The following is a 16,347-nucleotide window of genomic DNA, read 5'->3' on the forward strand; positions in this document are numbered from 1 at the left end:
CGAGGCGCCTCGCCCGCTCCACCTTTTGCGCAGGCGCGGCCGTCGGCCGCGTGCCGGGGGGGGGGGGGGGCAGCAGCGCATGCGCAGCGGCCACCGCGGAGCCTGAGGGGTCATCGCTCTCGCCCCACGCCCCGCGGCGTGTGCGCATGCGCGCGGGGAGCGAGGTGGCGCACGCGCGGCCGCGTGCCGGCGCAGCTGGCGGTCCCCGTCGCGTTGCGCATGCGCGGCGGCACCGCTGTCAGTTCCGGCTGTTTGTTCGGGAAGTGGATCCGGCCCGGAGGAGCCGCCGCCGCCCCCTCCCCCCCTCCCCGCTCGCTCCGCCGCCCGCGGCCGCTCCCGCCGCCCCGGCCATGGCCCGGGACTACGATCACCTCTTCAAGCTGCTCATCATCGGCGACAGCGGTGAGGGCGGGCGCTGTGGCCCGCGGGTAGGCCGCTGGCGGGGTGGCCGCCCCTCGCCTCCGCCCGGGCCGTGAGGGGCCTGAGGGCGGCGGCGGGGCCGGGCGGCGCGGGGGAGGCGGGGAGGGCCGGTTCCCCCGGCTCCGCGCTGCCGGTGCCGCGGTGCTGGGCTGTGCCCGGGCCGGCCGGGGACCCCGGGCTGAGGGGGCGCGTTGGGCTGTGGGAGCGTCCGCGGGGAACCCGCGGAACCGGCCACCGCAGGATGTTCTGGTACAGAGCTCGGGCAGGTTTAGGAAAAGGCAGGTCAGGCACGTAGAAGTCAGGGCGGCATCGGCGTTCCTGCCATCACCGGCCCTCAGCCGCGGGTTTGGGGGGCGCCCACTAATCCCTCGGGCTGAGGAGGGAATTCTCTGCCCTGTGACAGGCGGTTCAAGGCGTCCATGGGAAGCACTGGTTGCTCCTCAGCCCTACGGACCATTGCTGCCAGTGTGGCGACTACTACGTTTTAATACTCTTTATTATCTTAATTGTTCTTTAAGACTCTTGTAGTGCTTCAACCTGAAGTCCCGGTTCTAGAGCTTGTCACTTTTTAAAATCCTTGAAGAGCTGGTGGCTTTGTGTACTCCTAATTCTCATATAGGATGCAAATACCTAAATAGCTATGGATAAGAAGTAGCTTTTGATTTTTGAAAATAAACCGGTGGATACTTCTGCAGCAGTTTCAGAAACTTCTGGAGATGTGTGAGCTCAGCCTGTGTCTGGCACTTTAGTCTGTGCACATGAGAATCGGGACTGGGAAGGTTCCAGCCTTCAGTCCGGTTCGGTGTTGGTAACACTCCAGCAGCTTACAGTTTAATTTCCATAAACTGGAGGAGATGGCATCCACCCTCTGCTTTTAATAGAGGTGTGGTCCCTCAGGCAGCAGGTCCCGGCATGCAGCGAGGCACGGCTCTTGGGTGCAAGTGTAATGCTGCACGATCTTGGCAATTGTCACCTCCAGAAGCTTTAGCTGTATGTAAAACTATTTTATTCTATACTAAACTGTGTCTGCAAGAAGAAATATGAAAGGAAGAGGAAGAAGGAGCAACAGCTTCAAAACAGCTTAGAACCCTGGGCGCTTTTGGGAGCCTATGGATTATTAAAACCAAATGCTGCATTCTGAATAGAGCAGTAGCTCTCTTGCTTGCTGATGAGTTTCAAAACTGTTCAGGCAAGATAAACAGGATGGTGAAAACTCTGAGGAAGGCTTCTCCTCATTTGGAACAATTAAATGAAATTTCTTAGCTGAGTCTTCTGGAGTCCCTATAGTGAGAGGAAAAAAGTGTTGTGACAATAGTTGGGTTGCCTGTGGCTCTCTGTTGTTGTAATTAAATCTCACTATGTAGTTTGAGTATTGATTTTTCTTTTTTGTTTTTGCTAACCCCAACAGGAAGGCTTTGTCCCTGCTTCCACAAACCAGTTTGCTTGCCTTGTTTATTGATGTTTATTCCTTGCCATAGGAAGTGGACTGATGCTGGATAGGATGATTCTATCTCATCTGCTTTCCCCGTATGCAAATATGTCAAGAGGGTAGTAGGTTTGTGTGTTTTTAGAACAGGTCATCTTGAAGAGCTGACAGTGATCTCAGTTGTGCCAAATACTTAAAATTAATACAGGTGATCTGTGCTTTGCATGTGCTTCTTTAATTCACTCTACCATTCAGTAAGATATGGGCTTTAGAGACTGGTATGGCACAGAAATTTGCTTTTAATTTTGATTTTGCAAAGCCAGTAGGCCTTTTTTATTTGTTTTGTTTTGATGTCTTCAGCAAGCAAAGAGGCCCTGCCAGTCTTCTCTTTCCAGCTCTTCAAATAACTCTGTGTAGGAGGTGGAGGGTCACGCAGAGTGTGGTGTCTCTGTACATGAACAGTGGGGCTCAGAGGCAGCGTTTGCGTAGTGAGATCCTTGTCAGGAGCATGTAGAACTCCTTGAATGCAGGAGATTTCTTTTCTCTAGACACTGCCCGAGTGCTGAGAGCAGGGCAGACCAGCCGGTGTCTGTGGACAGTGTGACAGCGCAGTGGTTGTGTGCAGCTCTGCAGCGCAGCCTGGGGCTCACTGGCGTTTCAAGAAGGTGGTGTGGTCTGACGAGTCTGTGGGTTCCACCAGCTACTTTCTTTTTATTCAGCTGGAGGCCAAGGCTGCTTGATCAGGAAGCATAGTACTTGCTGAAACTTTTTTTTTTTTAATTTTAACCTTAGCCAACTGGTATTTTGCAGGGGTCGAGCTCTTGCTAGATAACCAGTCTTCTATTAAAGTTTAGGAACAGCTCTGCTACCTTTTTGGGCTCAGAGGTATTCAGTGTATGCATGCTGTAACTTTGTATTTTTTAGTAGCATTCTTTTTCTTTCTTTAAGATTTGTAACACAGTGAGAAGTGAGGATGGATTTTCTAGATGTCTGGTGGTTTGTACTCTTTGCAAATGACATCTGGAATCATGCAGATTTTTTGGTTTGTGGGGTTTTTGTGTGTGTGTGCTGGTAGCTATCTTCAGAGGCCAGCAGCTGAGAACTGTTGGAGTTCTGTATAGTCTGTGCACATGTGTTTTGCACAGGTCTTCTGTTAAGAACTTGCAAGTTATACATCATCAAAACAATTAGTTTAACTTCTACCCGAAAAGATGTAATAGATAATCACCCTGGTGAAGTCGAATTTCCTTTTCATGCTATAGCAAGTTTCTTTATTGGAGGGAAGGGAGAGGAAGGGACATTAGCAGCAGAGATGTTACGCAGAGATAATGACTTTGAGACATTCTGATACCCAGATTCTCTTGGTTGGGCGTGCAGGAGTGGGTCTGTTAAGTTTCTTGTTTGAAGCACTGTGAAAAATGCTTCTCTGCACCAGGGTGTGTTCAGGGTGCAAACAATCATTCAAGGAAAACCTGGATGAAGTGCTACTCAAAGCACTTAAAGAAATGTTTCATGGAACATTTTGGCGAAAGGTGCAACTTCAGAAAGGTATGTGTCCTTCCTGCAAGGTGTGGAACAAGCCTGTTTTGGATGGCAATACAGAACAATGGTTCCCAACTCCCTTGTTTGGTTTAGGTTTCTTTTAAACTGTGGCCATGATAACATAAGCTTTATGGTACCAAACCCTGGGCTGATTGTCTAAGTAGTCCAAATTCCACTGCCGTTCAGAACAGCATCAGTGAATGGGGGGTAGGCAGTGGTGTTAAGCACGGTGTGCAAGTGGAATTCAATAGAGCAGTTTAGAGCAGTGTCCTGAGTGCTTGTTAATTGGCAGGACACACTCATTTTTGGATCTTTCCTCAGCAAATATAAGTCTACTGATCGTAAACTTGCTTTTAGTTATTACTCTTTTATCTCTTCTTAGAACTGACCACAGTTCAAAAGCTACCGTTTTGGAGTGTGCTGAGGGCTGGAGGAAGGAGGGGACAAAAAAAACCAAAAACAAACAAAAAAAACCCACAACAAAACCCAAAACAAGCCCTGTAATTGCTGCCACAATAAGGATTCTGAGTCTTGGAGTGACTGCAGCGTGCTGTATCAAGTCTGCAAGGATGGTGCTGAGACAAATAGTCACGGTGGATGGTATTAAATGATCTGCTGAGAAAAGATCCTAGTTAAAGTTAAGAATGCAATGAATGGGTAAAATACTGTCATGTTACCTGACACCTAAGATGACTGTATTCAAAGATTTTGCTGTATTTGTTTGTCATAGGTGTGGGCAAGAGCAGTTTGCTGTTACGTTTTGCAGACAATACATTCTCAGGTGAGTGTTTTGTTTACTTCAGTAAGTGAAATGGTCAAGATCTGCTTGCGTGCTGCTGGTTGACCAGGAGTTTGTCTTGTGCATTTACTAAGTACCGTATCGTACTAGGAATCTGTTATGATTCTAACTTTGCTTCTCCTGTTATAGGCCTACACAAGCCACTTTGTCTGATCTTCACTTGTAACTGAAAGTACCGCAATATGTAAATACTTACAGGGTTCCAGAAATAGTTTCATTTTTAGCTTATGCTGTAAGTCCGTGCAGATTTCCCATTGGGCATTTGGGATTTAGATTGATTGAATATTGTGGCTAAATCACTTAACGTTTGTGACATAACTAATTTATTGGGAGGAAACTTAGACTGTATTCAAAATAAGTGATTGCACAGGCATTTAAAGCAAAGCTTTGTCTCAGAATTTCCATTATTGAAATATCTTTATCAGCGATCTGGACAAGGGAATTGAGTGCACCCGCAGTAAGTTTGCAGATGACAGCAAGTTGGGTGGGAGTGTTGGTCTGCCTGAGGGTAGAAAGGCTCTGCAGAGGGATCTGGATGGGCCAAGTCCAATTGTCTGAGGTTCAGCAAGGCCAAGTGCTGGGTCCTGTACTTGGGTCACAACAACCCCAGACAGCGCTACAGGCTTGGAGAAGAATGGCTGGAAAGTGCCTGGCGGAAAAGGACCTGACAGTGTTGGTCGACAGCAGCTGAACATGAGCCAGCGTGTGCCCAGGTGGCCAAAAAGGCCAACAGCATCCTGGCTTGTACCAACCCTGGTGTGGCCAGCAGGACCAGGGCAGTGACTATCTCCCTGGACTAGGCACTGGGGAGGCCAAAGCTCAAATCCTGGGGGCAGTTTTGGGCCCAAGAAAGGCCTTGAGGTGCTGGAGCAAGTTCGGAGAAGGGAACAGAGCTGGGGAAGGGGCTGGAGCACAACTGTGATGGGAGCGACTGAGGGACCTGGGGGGTTCAGCCTGGAGAAGAGGAGCTGAGGGGAAACCTTCTGATCTCTGAACTGCTTGAAAGGAGCTTGGAGCCAGGGGGGGTCGGGCTCTGCTCCCCAGGAACAAGCAACAGGACAAGACGGCCTCAAGTTGCGCCAGGGGACGTTGAGGCTGGATCTTGGGAAAAAATTCTCCACTGAAAGAGTTGTCAGGCATTGGAACAGGCTGCCCAGGGAAGTGGTGGAGTCACCATCCCTGGAGGGGTTTAGGAAGTGTGTAGATGAGTTTCTTAGGGACATGGTTTTGTGGTGGACATGGCAGAGTTAGGTTAATGGTTGGACTCGATGGTCTTAAAGGTCTTTTCCAATGTAAATGATTCTATGATTCTCCTTGTTTCTTGAGACGTTTGGATGCTTACTCTTGACCACCAGCATGGTAGAAGAATAATTTTACTTTGTACCACTGAGATTTAAATTCTAAGGGTAACATGGGAGAAGTGACTTTATCTGTTATTAGCTGCAGATAAAAATATGCAGATCGGCATGACCTGATAGGACATTTAAAAAGATATGGGGAACCTTGTTCTCCTGTCCAGTCTGAGTGCTGCTGCCAAATAGCATTCCAAAGTGTGCTTTGGGCCATCCAAAATGAACAAGACTTAGGTTCTCACTGATCCGTGCTTTCTCTTCAGGCAGCTACATTACTACGATTGGAGTGGATTTTAAAATCCGGACAGTTGAGATCAATGGAGAGAAGGTGAAGCTTCAGATCTGGGACACAGCTGGACAAGAGCGCTTCCGGACTATTACATCAACGTGAGTATAACTGGGCTTTGCGAGGTAGAGCTTAGTGTATGGATCTTGTAGTTTAGAGTTATGGTTTCGTTATTTTTATTTTGCAGTCGATTAGTGAATTATAGCTTTGCTGTCTGTACAGTGGGACTTCTCTCAACTGTTTTACAACAGATCGTGTTGGTGGTGATATTGTGGCCAAGTTTGAAACTGGGATTTCAGATTTCCTCACTCTTCTGTGCATTTCCATGATTACTGTGTCTTACTCCTCTGCTGCTAGTTTCCAAGTGGTAGAACTGGAGTTATTTCACTGTTCTGCACATGGTAGAAAACCTGGCTCTGAAGCCAGTCCTCTGTATTGCAGAAGGACGGAGCGTGAACCTTCCGTCACTGTGTTGTAACTAATGAGTAGATTGAGGTTGAAGAATAGGATTTCCAGTACTTAGTTTTCTTCTAGGACAAATGCATTTCAGAAGCTGTCTTTGTGTGGAGTTCTGTTGAAGCGGCGCCCACATGAATTTAACCTTTTCCTTGGTTCGAGTTCAATTTCATGCTCATTGTCCTTTTGAACAGCGTGTGCACAGCTTTTCCTGTTCCTGGAGAAACCGCACCCAGAGCTGCCGTGGTGGGAACTAAGAATAAAATATGTGTGTAAACGGATTGCAGTGAAGGTGGGACTGCTCACTGTGGCACTAGGGAAAGAGAAAAAAAATACACTTGGAAATTGAATTTTTGTTTCCTTTGACTACTTAAATAATTCTTGAAAGGCCTAGATGGTTCACTTGGTCTTTGGTGACTGACTTCTCTTTTGGCTCTTGTTTTGAGAGGAGAATCATTTTCAGCTGATGTATTGCTTAACTTACTCAGACATAAAAATAGTGAGATTGGTTGCATGCACGTTACATCTAATCAGCTAGAAATGGCAAAATTGAACCTGAGGTGTGCACCGCCCCTTTCCTCTGCGCTTCTGTACGGATATTACTGGATTACTTCCATTGTTTCTTAAGTGTTTAGCTCGAAAAAAACTTGGCTGCCTCTCGTAGGGTTCCTGTGGGTGACATCACTTCTCATTTGGGCGCTGCAGGCAGCTCGGGGCAGGAAGGGGCGAGGGGGGGCAGCGATGCGGCTGCGGCTCCGTCAGCTGTGCGCACAGCCTGCTCACAGCGCGCCCCAATTAGTGCTGAGTCAGCAAACGGCCTTCCTGTTTTCAGATTCCCTGACACAACTCGGAGCTGCGTTAATGAGCGCTGGTTCGCGGGGCCGATGCCAGCTGGTTCAGAACGCTGTGGTGGCCGGCACCGAGTGGGGAATATCAGGAAAGGGAGCTTTGTTTTGGGAATGGGAATAGCTGCAAATGCAACCTTGTGTAGTGTTTTATGTACTTTTTTTTTTTTTTCTTCAATTAGCATTTAAAATGGAGAAGCTGAAATGGTTTGAGGGCAGTTGTGCCATGACCTCTTTGAACTCTGCTGCTACTTTCTTTTGCATAGCTTTTTACCAAAGTGAGGTATATTTTCCTGTTGGGGAAGTGAAGGCCCCAGTGTTGATGCTTTAATTCTGGTAGTTACAGAATCTTCCATGGTCAGGGAAGAAAGATTTTAATTTTGTGCCACTTGAAGCAAAGAAGTTCCCGTGTCCAAGTGCATTTGAAGTGTTGAGGAAAACACTTCGGGAATGCTGGTTACGTTGTGGTGAGGACTCCTTTTGCTGCTAGATCAGCAGGCCGTGACTGTCTAGTGTTTGCTGGTATCTTTCAAGAGTCATTCTGGGCCCAAACATATCACCTGTAAAAACAGGAGATAACAGTATTTGGATTTTAGAAATAGTTGTATCTATTTTATTGGCAAAGTGATACTGTAACTGATTTGCTTATCTCAAACTGAGTGACCAATCGAGTTACCATGGTAGTACTTACAAAAAGGCTTGGCTACCAAATAATGGGTGGAGTGCGAGTGCACTGTCAACAGTGTAGTAGTATTTCTCTAGTCTTTGACTAGACTGAGGTTTAAATGGAGGTTAAGAATATTGAAAGGTGTTCCTTCAGCATTACTGTAGACCAGGAAGTCCCTTTACAGTTAAAGGTAGAGTTCAGATTGATGTTTAGCCAAGCCTGGCGAGGAAGTCTGAAATTAGAGCCCATCTGGTAATAATAGCAATAGGTTGGAAGTACTGCTTTGTAGACCTAGAATTGCAAAATGGTAGAGGAGGTAGGAAGCTAATAGTAGAAAATTGGGAAACATTAAAAGGTTGTGCTATTTTGATCTTACTTGACTAGTGCTACAGAAACTGAAAAGCATAATAAAACTGTTAAGAAACAGAAATCAAATTGATCTGGAGTATTCTATAGGAACTCAGGAAAAATAAACTAGGTCAGAATTTCAGACTGAGAAGTATAAAAGGCAGCAGTTGTTTTTACTGTCTATTAAATGTGGAAATACTGGGGTAGCTGGTGCCTAGTGGGGGGAGAGGCCAAATTGTGTGAACTTGGTTGGCATAGAATGTCATCCAAACTCTGAATTTGATTTAAATTCACCAGAGATGTAGCATGCCAGGACTCAGCTGTATTAGCAGGAATTCTTAAGATGCATGAACAGCCAGTTCCTATACTTGATTTGCCCTTGTAGGTAGGACTACTCTGTCCTGATTCAGGACTCTGGCTTTAGGATTTAAGCTATAATAGTTGTCAGACAGTAGCTCAGGATGAACAGTAATGCAGAGGGACTTTCTGCCATGCGTTTGTGTGGAATGGCCTGTTCAAGAGAGGGATGGCTTTTTGAAAGGATAGAATTCATGTATCTTGTAAACCAGATATGATGGTCAAAAGATTAGTCAACTGACCTATGACAACAGAAGTGCTTCCAGGAACCTAAAAAAAAAAGATGAGTATGAAAAAGAAGTGTCTGCAATTGGTTATAATTCTAGAGCGATGAAAAATAAGGAAACATGTATACTACAAACTAGTGATGTATTAAAAACATGCTAGATTGAACCAATGACCCGTCTTTCATGTTGGCCAGGAGTTTTTTTGTTAGTGTTTTGTTTCAGTTTGATCTGTTTTGTTCGTTTGTTTGTTTTTGGGGGGTGTTTGTTATTGTTGTTGGGGTTTTTTTTGTTTTTGTTTTTTTTTTTTTTTCTGGAAAAATGAACATACATGCCCTACTGAACTGATACAGTCAATGATACTCTGTCTCTTCTAAATATTACTTAGCTACCGTCATGCTTCATGAAAGTAGTTATTATAACTCCAGATGCTAATCTTGGGAAGCATTTACTAGAGGAAATCTGAGAACGTTCTTATTGGTATCTTGTAGTAGGGGGTGCTGCAACAAATGGCAGAAGGTTCCCTTCTGTTCAGAGAGGCTGTCGTGGGAGATGCGAGGGGACAATGCAGGTGGCTGAAGGACACGATGAGTTTGGTTAACCAGTGTTGGAGATTTTCTGTGTCACGTCTGCAGTATTAGTAGGTAATGATTCAAAGGCCGTGAGTTTGTCTTTGAACTTCTTGAAATATAGTTCTCTAGGTAGAACAAGCAAGTTAGGTGTTTGTTTCAACTTAACTGTTAGCATTCTTAAGCCTTTCCACACCAAAGCTAAATGGTAGAGCGAGGTAACTTTTCCAGCCATATGGAAGATAGTTGGCTCCTACCAAGCATCCAAGGGCACATTCAGGTCAGATTTGGTTTCTTTTACCTCAACAGGATACTTTTATGGACACTCTAAACATGAGTAACTGTTCTGTAACTTTTTTTCTTTCTGTATTTCATTAATGTATTTATCTGTAGCAACAGGAGCAGGTGGTGGCTGTTGAGGTTTGTAGGGTACATGCCAGAATATTCCTGCCATATAGAGCACAGTATCAATCGTTTAGTCTGTGAATGGGAAGCTGAGACTGAGAACTTCATTTCTCTTCTGCTGTCATGTCTATGGTCTCCATCTTCCCTAAAATGTGGCTGGGCAGAAGATAAGACATTCTTTCCCTGGTGTCAAAGCCTCAACTACCTCTTGGTTGCCAAAAGCACAAAATTTACACCTACTCCTCCCTGAATGCCAAAAGCCCCATCTGTTCTCTACTCGCCAAAGCCTACAACTTGTTATAAAAGCAATTCTGCACTGCATCATTCTGAAATTTGAAGCATGGGGTAGGATAAATTGGATTTTGTTTTCTAGTACTGTCCTACACTTGGGTTTGGAGAATCTTTGCTGTACTTGTTAAGCCTGAAATGTTATCTAGGACACAAGGCTGTATCTATCAAATGATAGAAAACAACCTGATTAGCTTTTTGAGAAAAATGTGTATTATGTGGCTTAAGAGTTAGAGAATAAAAGGTAGTCATGGTCTTCTCTCTGGGGCTGCTAAAGGGTCATGTCATGACATTTTAATGTAGATGAGGGGTTCGCAACCTTTCTAGAATGATGTGCGAGACAGTTTTCCCTTCCAAAACCAGAAGCAGCGTGTGCTGGTAGGGACTCTGCAGGAGTCTGGCGTTGCTGTCTGCCACAAAGGAAGGTATTTCTGGTGGGCTGGTTGGGAATGTTAGCGCTTCATGGCAGGAGCTCCCAGCTCCTGTGGAGCTTTGAACGCAAAGTCCACATCCCTGAGAGCAAACGATGACTGTGCTGACGGCACATCAGGAGTGGGATCCGTGTTTTGAGGGTGCGTGTTATTCTGCTCCCTGACATCATATACTTTGCTTAGAAGAAAACCCAGATGCATGGTCAGGGTGAGAGCATCAGGGTGCTCTGCTGGGCCCTCTGGTTTGGGTGGCAGGGATACCAGCGTGGGTTTATGGTGTGCACAGCAGAACCAAGGAGCTTTGCGGAGGTGTAGATGAACCACCGCATTTCTCTAAAGCTGAGTGTTGTCTTTGCAAATGTAACTCTCGGTGTTAGGAAGTGGTAGGTCAGCCTGGCGGTTACTGAATTAAAAGACTGTTAGGTGATATGGGAGAGTTTGAAGATAATTAGTTTATTGTTCGCGTGTATACAAATCCAGTGTGTTGTTAGGATCGGAGATCTTTCCCTTTCCAATGCTATCACAAAGCCCAGTATTCTTCACAAACTGTGTGCAGTACATGTTATTGTCAGGAGAGGATGAATTATTTTTGCAACATGTGGATTCAAGCTATGGAATACTTTCCCTTCTAAAAGATCTAAGTTATGAAATAAAGTTGAGCTTTTGTAACAAAGTAAAGCACAAATGAAGTGCTGTAGCAAGTTTTAAAGCTGTTAAAGGAAATGATTGCAAATGGAGTAGAATATTTGGAAGTGCAGGATCTCTTATGGTCTGGGAGTAAATAATGCTTACTTGAGTGAGTTCTTGCCAAGGAAAGTGAATGTACAGCATAAATTACTGGTAAAACATGGCATGGAAGAAATACTTGCCTGTCTTCTTAAAGTGCTCAGGCACATCAGTAGCAGAAGTGAGGCGAAGCTTTGAGAGCTTCCTTAAGGTAGGGCATTCGGATTTGATTAAAAGGCTTTGAAGTTCAAAGATGTGTTCACTGACTTGGAATGAATGATCAAAGAGAACCAGAGTGGCCACAATGGAGATCAGTAAAGTGCAGTGGAAGAGACAGTGCTGCAAGAGGTGCTTGTGGTGAGAGATCAAGGTCCAGAAATGCTGTCACAATTTAAGGGAAAATCCTCAATTTTAATGTGTTGAGTTCTTGAATTTGTTTTATTAGAAATCCTAAAATTGCTTATAAGAAAGAGAAGGAAATGAAAGGGAAAGAATAAAGCTACAGAACATATAAAAACAGGATGCTGGCAAAGACCTCACTGTCAACTGTTTCTTTTTTTGGTTTGTTTGGGTTTTTTTGGTCAAAGCTGCCTCATTTGCACTAAATACCTGGTAGCCCTGTGAATGTGGCTGGGAACAGAGAAGGTGGAGCTTGCTTTTTTTGTGTAGCATTCTCATGGTGTGCATGCTGGCTGCCTTCAGTAGGTTCATGCAGGTGATAATGTTGGAACTTTAATTCAGATTTTTTTCTTGTGTATCAGAATTGCTCATCACATTTTAAAGGTGCTGGTTGCCCAAGACTAATAGCAATAAACTGAAATGAAGCTTATTTTTAATGGCTAAAGGTAGCAGAGTGCTTTGAATGCACATATCGAGTCGATCTGTTGAGTAGGAAGGTGTGATCAGAACACGGTCGCTCAACAAGACGAATCTCTGTGAGCTCAAGAGAGTTGTGACTGAGGGTTGAGTGTATTTGGAGATCTGCTGAAATTTCGGTCTGTAAGTCATCTTTCACAGAGAACCAAATCACTGTGAAAACTCGCTGTGGCTTGTACGACACAGAGGTTCACACCACGGCCAGTTCTGAGGACACACTGGGGTCACCGCTACCTTTGCTCCTGTGCCTGGAAGACAGCATTAATCTTGGAGTGGCTTGACAACCTGAACAAGGAAGTAAACAGCAGCCGTTGGACTTCGAAACCTACTTGTATGGCTGAACAAGCAGGGAACTCTGTAGGTTTAGAGGAATGGTGTGTGATCTAGCTGTTGTAAAAGAATTAAATGGCTCCCAGTGGAAAGAAAATGGGGGCACTTGGTTGCTGTAATGTGGGGATTTGTTAGGAGTCTTGTAGGAGCTAAGTGAAAGAGAAAGAGCTTGAGTTAACATTTATTGTCTTTTCCTGCTCCATAGGTATTACAGAGGAACACATGGGGTCATTGTTGTCTACGATGTAACCAGTGCAGAATCTTTTGTGAATGTGAAACGGTGGTTGCATGAAATTAATCAAAATTGTGATGACGTCTGCCGAATACTGGGTAAGTGTCTGAGCAGAGGGTTCCAACAGGCTGACCTGCTGAAGTACCAAACTGACCTTTTTTTTATTCCTTTCATTTTTTAGTGGGGAATAAGAATGATGACCCAGAGCGAAAAGTGGTAGAAACAGAAGATGCCTATAAATTTGCAGGGCAGATGGAGATCCAATTGTTTGAGACCAGCGCCAAAGAAAATATTAATGTGGAAGAGGTAATATAATACACAGAAGAGTACAGATAAAATGATTTGGGGATAATGGTTTGGGAAAAAGCAAGAATTACATTCTTTGCATTGAGGAATAAAGATAGAATCCTTTGTACAAGTTGTGAGTAGGTAAAATGTCAAGAAGAGGCATCCAGCTGTGCCTGGAAGGGTTGGGGAAGTGAAGTGGAGGAGCCGACGTTGCATTTTCACAAGGCTTACAGTGCTGACGTATCAGGGATGTGCTCAGGAAACCTTTGTCACTAGGGAGGATGCTTCTAGGAGGGAGCACTGCCCAGTCTTCACTCCTGGCCTCAGCTGGCAAACCAACTGGTTTTTGTTTACTGGTTATGGAAAGGGGATAGAGGGATGATTGATTTAGCTTGGGAGTGGGTGGGGAAGATACTGGATTTTTGCTTAGCCTGTAGTGGATTGGGGAAGACCTGTGAATCATTATTGAATATCTGTTCTGTTGAAGCAACTCCCACAAAAGCTGGCCTGGGTTCCTGGGTGGTCTGAACTTGCTTGTTTCTCTTGCAGATGTTTAATTGCATTACAGAGCTAGTCCTGCGAGCAAAGAAAGAAAACTTAGCAAAGCAGCAACAGCAGCAACAGAACGATGTGGTGAAGCTAACGAAGAACAGTAAAAGGAAGAAGCGGTGCTGCTAATGCCCTTTCCCCGCTGCAGAGACTCTGCTCTCAGACAGATCAGCCCCTCCAGCTAGACTCGGGCAATTCCACTGGGGCAGGCTTTGGGAGGACTTTCTCAGTTTTGTGCTGTTATTTAAAGATTATTTTTTTCTCCATGTTTTCTATCAAGAGGCGCTGGCACCTTACCACTTCAGTGCCAAGAAGGTATCGGATGGAATCTTGCCCCCCTCTCCTCCCCTGCTCATTCCAGTGCGCCTTGTAGACAAGAAAGGACGTTGCCTACCAAGTGGACTAATTAACCCAAGAGTTTGTATATAATGTATATTGCTTTAACCAGCCTCGCCTCCCTGTTGTCGCTTTGGCTTATGCCTTCTTAATGTCAACCAATCATGGACTGCAGAGTTCATCTTTTTAAAGAAATAGTTCCAAGTTCTTAATTCGAGTTGGCCCTGGGCTGGCAGCAACTGCTTCCTGGGGCCTCCAGCTTCGTTTCTGTTGGGCTCCAGGCTGGCAACTGGTACCCCTGGGGCCTGCGGCTTCACCTGGAGTTCCAGGCTTTTTCTGGGGCTCAGGCTTTGTGTTTCTAGGTACCAGGATTGCAGGTGTTGCTGCTGGAGCCTGGGCTTTCACGTCACCAGCCCCTGGGCTGGCAGCGGGTGCTGCTGCTGGGGCCTTGAATTTGTTTGCCACGATCCAGGTTTGTGGCTGGGTCCTTGGGTTTCACCTTCTTGTGCTGCGGCCCAGCTGTAACTGTGCTCTCCTTTAGTTTGTATCAAGATCCTGAAAAACAAACTGACCTGCAGAAGTGGGATTTATTTGGATAAAACTTTTTGTTTGTTTGTTTAAAGCAAAGTTTAACTCCTTTGACCTCTGCTTCTGGTTCTGCCAGGGTCCTTAGTGAGGGTCCATTTCTTTTGAGAACAAAAAAACATGTGATTCTGCCAAAAAAACCCAAACTTGTTCATGTTGCCCCGTTGTCCACAAATACATGATCTGAACTTGAATGTGAATTTTGGTGGCAAAGCTTTTGAGAGAGAAAAGGCATGAAAATGAATCCAGCTGTTCTGGATTGATGTCTGAATATGAAAGCTGCTGCAGGATCTTTCCCGGGATTCTTCTGTTAGAAAGGCAGACTGCTCTTTAACTTCAAGAAATGGAAAGCTTGCTTGCTTGGGTTATGTGGTGGTGGAGGATCACCCTTGGAAACAAACTGGTCTCGCTGTGCTCAGCAGCAGTTTCCTGGTCCTTGTCGGCCGCTCTGGGCAAACAAGGGCTCAGTTCATCAGCCTGAGTAGATGTAGTTAAAGGTGGAGAGTGTATGCGCGTGTAACTAAAATATCAAATGTCTGGGCTGAAAGTACATGCTCAGCGCCTGAATAATTGCTTAAATAATAATTATAAAAAGAATTTTTCCTTAAAATGACTAAAAGGCATAGAGGGTATGACTTCCTTTAAGACCTTGAAGGTGGACGTACTCGGTTTGTCAGGACGTGGCCCTGTGGAGTTGCTGGCCTTAGTTCGGTAGGGTGTGATTCACCGAGGTCCACGGGCTTTGGAGCAGCCCACTTCTCTCCCTTCCTCCCCCAGGAGAGGCTAAATTTTAGTCACTTATCTTGCCTGCATTTTTTTTTAGATTTTACAGGTTGCGGTAAAAGCCCTAATCATACAATCACATCACGATCAATCACTTTAAAGACTTTTTAAAAAAAGCAAACAATGAATGTGTGACACTTTTGTTTTTAATCAGTTCAGGTGCTGGGAGTGTGTGCCCAGCTGCCTTCACCCGTCTCTTTTCTTCACATATCTTTCCTTGGTAACCCAAGAATAAGAGTGAGCTGGGATGACAGTGTGAGCTCTGGTCACTGTAAGACTCGAGCGGCCGTGGAAAGCGGTGGCTGAGGTGACACCAGTCCATCCCATCTGCTTACTGGTGTGGGCTGTGGTGTGTGCACGAGGGGGGAGCTGGTCGGTCTTCACACCTGCCTGGTGAAGCTCTGCCGTGATGGTCACCGCTTCCATTACTTTGGGACTCCTGTGGTAGCGTGTGTGCAGATCTAAGGAGGAGTAACTTCCTACAGGCAGGAGTAAATAAAATGTCTGAATTTACTGGAAATGATGCAATAAAATGAGGAATTGGTGCACCCAAGCCTGGAGTGTTCTCTTGTATGGCAAGATTGGTCCTCTTTGAGTCCAGGTCTTTGTGGCCATGGATTGAACTCCGCCAATCCAGGTGTCCAGCTTCCTGGCTTAAGGTGGGATATATTTTTCGTGTTTTCCTAGAGCTGGCTGTACAGGAGCCGTTACCTCTCTGCTCTCACCACTGACTATTCAACTGGAAGGGGTGGGGAGTGTGTCTCTAGTGGTGCTGATGTGAAGTTTCCTATATGTCGAGCAATGGAATGTCTAACTGGTTTGCTAGGATTATGTCTGTAATGAAAGTTTCTAATTATGCTTTTTAAATAATTTTAAAAAAACTAAAAATAAAGGTTACAAGCTGCCAAATCTTTTCCGAGGCTCTGTCTCCTCTGCTGTCCAGCATCTGGAGGTGGAGGGTGGCGAGTCAGGGTTGAGCTCTACTGCTCTACGTAGAGCTGTTGTTTTTTTCTCCTGGGAAAGGGAGAATTGGCAAAACCACAATTAATGCTTTCAAATGTTTAGTTGCTATTCTAGTTTCAAACGTGAATAAAAGAATATGCTGGGATTGGTAACCTTGTTTCTGCGTGACAGTGAGATGCTCATGATCTTGCTATAATCTTTGGTCTTTCTGTTCTACAAAAAGTGTGGAGTGAGCTTTGAAAGCTTCTCCTCAAAGGCCCTGAG

At 45.3% G+C, this 16,347-nt stretch overlaps 1 protein-coding gene across 1 annotated transcript; it reads left to right on the top strand.

The window, feature by feature from the left end:
- Positions 1–246: 246 nt before the first annotated feature.
- RAB35 (RAB35, member RAS oncogene family) lies at positions 247–16,034 on the top strand. The gene is made up of 6 exons (XM_082066225.1): positions 247–402; positions 4,119–4,169; positions 5,803–5,926; positions 12,553–12,677; positions 12,761–12,885; positions 13,417–16,034. Exons 1-6 carry the CDS (start codon positions 351–353, stop codon positions 13,543–13,545), a joined length of 606 nt encoding a protein of 201 aa, XP_081922351.1. The 5' UTR covers positions 247–350; the 3' UTR covers positions 13,546–16,034.
- The last annotated feature ends 313 nt before the right edge of the window (positions 16,035–16,347 follow it).

The sequence above is a fragment of the Streptopelia decaocto genome (genome assembly GCF_964273445.1).
Source record: "Streptopelia decaocto genome assembly, chromosome: 15".
NCBI lineage: Eukaryota > Metazoa > Chordata > Aves > Columbiformes > Columbidae > Streptopelia > Streptopelia decaocto.

What these genes read in the sequence shown, in the direction of transcription:
- RAB35 (XM_082066225.1), top strand. Translation starts at nt 351, where the DNA reads ATGGCCCGGGACTACGATCACCTCTTCAAGCTGCTCATCATCGGCGAC. An exon ending in TTCCGGACTATTACATCAAC is followed by an intron (nt 5,927 to 12,552) that starts GTGAGTATAACT and finishes CCTGCTCCATAG; the next exon opens with GTATTACAGAGGAACACATG. An exon ending in AAAATATTAATGTGGAAGAG is followed by an intron (nt 12,886 to 13,416) that starts GTAATATAATAC and finishes TTTCTCTTGCAG; the next exon opens with ATGTTTAATTGCATTACAGA.